We start from the raw sequence: 2,414 nt of genomic DNA, 5'->3' as shown, positions 1-2,414 counted from the left end.
ATTTAATTGATTCAACTGAGTCGTGCTTAAATTAATCATTGGATTCAGTTTTTGTTCAAACGTCATTGGATTCAATTTATTATTTAACTTTTAATAGAATATTATAGATATTATGCGCATATATATTATAATAGAATATCAAAACTCATCAAACGATGATAAAATGAAATGTTATTCTCCCTAAATATTCTGAATTTGAGCAGCTACGTTTATAAGATATATGCGTTGTCAATGGATAAGAAAAATTCTGAGCTGATACTATCTTATAATCACTCTAACTATTAAAAAATCGAATATCAACCTCAAGAATACTTTCTCCATTCCTTAAGCCCACACTTTCTTTGTGTGAAAAAGAATTGAAGTCCAATACAGTTAATGATAGAAGCCTAAATAATAAAATGTTGTTTCAATCTGCTAATATAAAAGAATCCTTGATCTTCTCAACGTTTGATGCATCAATCTTGACAGATTTAGCAATGCTATCATCTCTAATGTTAGTTGAAACAATAGACCCCGGACTACGTATGGTTCGAACATCTGCATCGCCGAAAGCAGAGATCGCAAAACCCGAGTCCTGCCCGTAGTTGTACTGATAATGGACAACCCCCTTGGGGAAAACAAAAACATCTCCAGCTTCAAGTGTCTCACTTCGTAACACATTGTTTGCATCGATGAACCCAACTTCGAGAGAGCCGGCGAGAAGAAAAAGAAGCTCGGCGGATTCGGGATGGCGGTGGGATGGATTTAAGGAACCCGAAGGGAACCGTAGAACAGCATAGGAAACACCCTGACCATTTAAGGCCGGAAATTCTGCCTCGCTAACTTTCATAACCCCGAAAACCGCCGGTTGATCAGCCCCGATCAGGGCTCGGAAGGCGGAGTGCGTGAAGAAACTTGCATCGGCGGTGGCGATACTCCGAGGCACAACAGAGTTGAGCTTAATGTCTCTGTCACTAGCATGTATTACCTGGGAAACCATTGGTACAAGTAAAAATAAAAGTGCATGAATGAATGATATGCTACCCATAACTGTAATATTTCAGATGACCATACTCAACTTATAAGTCGTATTTATGAAATTTTAGAATTTCATATTCTTAAAATCTCAATAAAACCTTTAAATCAATACCTTTAAACATAAAATTTTACGTATGTTACCGTAAATATATGTTTATTAGCAATTTCGAGAAGGATTTTTCACCATGTGCAATTGGCCGGCAACTATAAAGAAATAACAAAGCATTTTTGTCTTACAGATTATTTCTTGAACTTATCAAATATTGGAGGCCTATTTGTGCATGGTTTATAATATTCCATATATATAATGACACAGTTAAGTGAGGATACATGCAGGCATGTCTATTAATAAAACTCAAAATAATATGATACGTTCTAGTAAGACGATCAAAGTAAGACATACATGCCGAACTCCTGATTTAAAAATGTTGGAAAAAAACTAACAATCAGTTAATCTAATAGGAAGAGGTATTAGATTTCTTAAATAATGTCATGGGTTCAAATCATGACGTTTGTAAATGGAGCAAGCTAGGTTGGGAGGGTCACCCTCGCCTCTACAGTGTCCGATCTGGATTAGTTGGTCAATAGATTGGATATTAGTGATTAATTAAAAAAAATACTCGGAAAAATGTATATATTGAACGACATTAGTGATTAAAAGAAGTGTTAATTTTTTTAGAAGTCTCAAGTTCAAGCGATAGTGTCTGTAGGAAGTGTGTGTTCATTATCAATTATATAAAAAAATTCTAAACAGACACTACCTTGTAACACTCCGATTAATAAAAAAAATGTTAAAAATAATTATATAACAATTAACTTAATGTTTTTTAATAATACTTGACCTGATATGATTAAGAAGATTAAACAACTAGGTTAATGATGATTTTATTCTTTTATAATTGATGAATAAATAAAATTAATCGTCACATTTTTTATTCGTCTTTGTTTTATATTTTATATGTATAAATATATTGTATTTATATTTTTTTGAATTAATTATTATTATCCAATCAATTGACCTACTAATCCAAATCAGATACTGCAAAGACGAGGGTAACCCTCCTAACCTAATTTACTCCATTCGCAAATGTTAGGATTCGATCCCTTGACCTTGCTTAAGGGACCTAGTGTCTCATCCCACTAGACCAACTGGTTGTTAGTATATTGTATTTATATTAATTGTGGTGTTTGGTTAGATTTCATCTATTTTTATTGACTTGAATAAAATTAATTTGTACCATTTTAACATCAGATAATATTATATTTATTCTAGGTTTTAAGGGTTTGGAATTTGAGATTTAAATGTTTGGATTTTTTAGGTTTTAGAGATAGTTTGATTTTTTTTAATAATAAAAAATTTAAAAATAAAAGTTTAAAAACTATAAACGCGAAATATG

General features: G+C 32.1%; 1 protein-coding gene across 1 annotated transcript; it reads right to left on the bottom strand.

Moving 5' to 3' along the window:
- Window positions 1–406: 406 nt before the first annotated feature.
- On the bottom strand, window positions 407–1,037 carry LOC120211758 (germin-like protein 9-3). The gene has a single exon (XM_039210238.1). The coding sequence runs from the start codon at window positions 1,025–1,027 to the stop codon at window positions 407–409; it is 621 nt and encodes a 206-aa protein (XP_039066169.1). The 5' UTR covers window positions 1,028–1,037.
- Window positions 1,038–2,414: the final 1,377 nt, after the last annotated feature.

Source organism: Hibiscus syriacus, unplaced genomic scaffold (genome assembly GCF_006381635.1).
Source record: "Hibiscus syriacus cultivar Baekdansim isolate YM2019G1 unplaced genomic scaffold, ASM638163v2 tig00109983_pilon, whole genome shotgun sequence".
Lineage (NCBI taxonomy): Eukaryota > Viridiplantae > Streptophyta > Magnoliopsida > Malvales > Malvaceae > Hibiscus > Hibiscus syriacus.
The sequence above is the reverse complement of the archived record's forward strand: the minus strand, read 5'-3'. Positions and strand labels throughout refer to the sequence as shown.